The 269-nt window shown below is 68.8% G+C and overlaps 1 protein-coding gene across 1 annotated transcript in view; it reads right to left on the bottom strand.

Annotated features, from left to right (window-relative positions):
• EFCC1 (EF-hand and coiled-coil domain containing 1) overlaps positions 1-263 on the bottom strand; it is a 51,294-nt gene extending 51,031 nt beyond the window's left edge. The window contains exon 1 of the mRNA XM_010020818.1: positions 114-263. Coding sequence (XP_010019120.1) covers positions 114-161 — 48 coding nt within the window. The 5' untranslated portion in view covers positions 162-263. The remainder of the gene's footprint in view (positions 1-113) is intronic.
• Positions 264-269: the final 6 nt, after the last annotated feature.

The following is a 269-nucleotide window of genomic DNA, read 5'->3' as shown; positions in this document are numbered from 1 at the left end:
AGGTCTGTGCCATACCCCTCTTAAAGCCGGCCTGGAGTGGAGAGGTTGCTGGCCCCGCGTGTTGCGGGAGCAGCACCTCTCCCACGCTGCAGCCGGGGGTTACCGCTGCTCACCTGCAGGGCCAGGCATCGGGCGTCGCTGCTCTGCAGGGCGGCCCGCATGTCCTCCACTAGCTCCCGCAGGCTCCCGTTCTCCTCCTCCAGCTTGGCGATGCGGTCCTCGGCCTGCTCCAGCGCCACGATCTCCTCGTAGCACTCCCGCGAGCAGGG

Source organism: Nestor notabilis, unplaced genomic scaffold (genome assembly GCF_000696875.1).
Source record: "Nestor notabilis isolate BGI_N333 unplaced genomic scaffold, ASM69687v1 scaffold4158, whole genome shotgun sequence".
NCBI classification, from domain to species: Eukaryota; Metazoa; Chordata; class Aves; order Psittaciformes; family Psittacidae; genus Nestor; species Nestor notabilis.
Note: the sequence above shows the minus strand (reverse complement) of the source record. Positions and strands in the feature narration are given on the sequence as shown.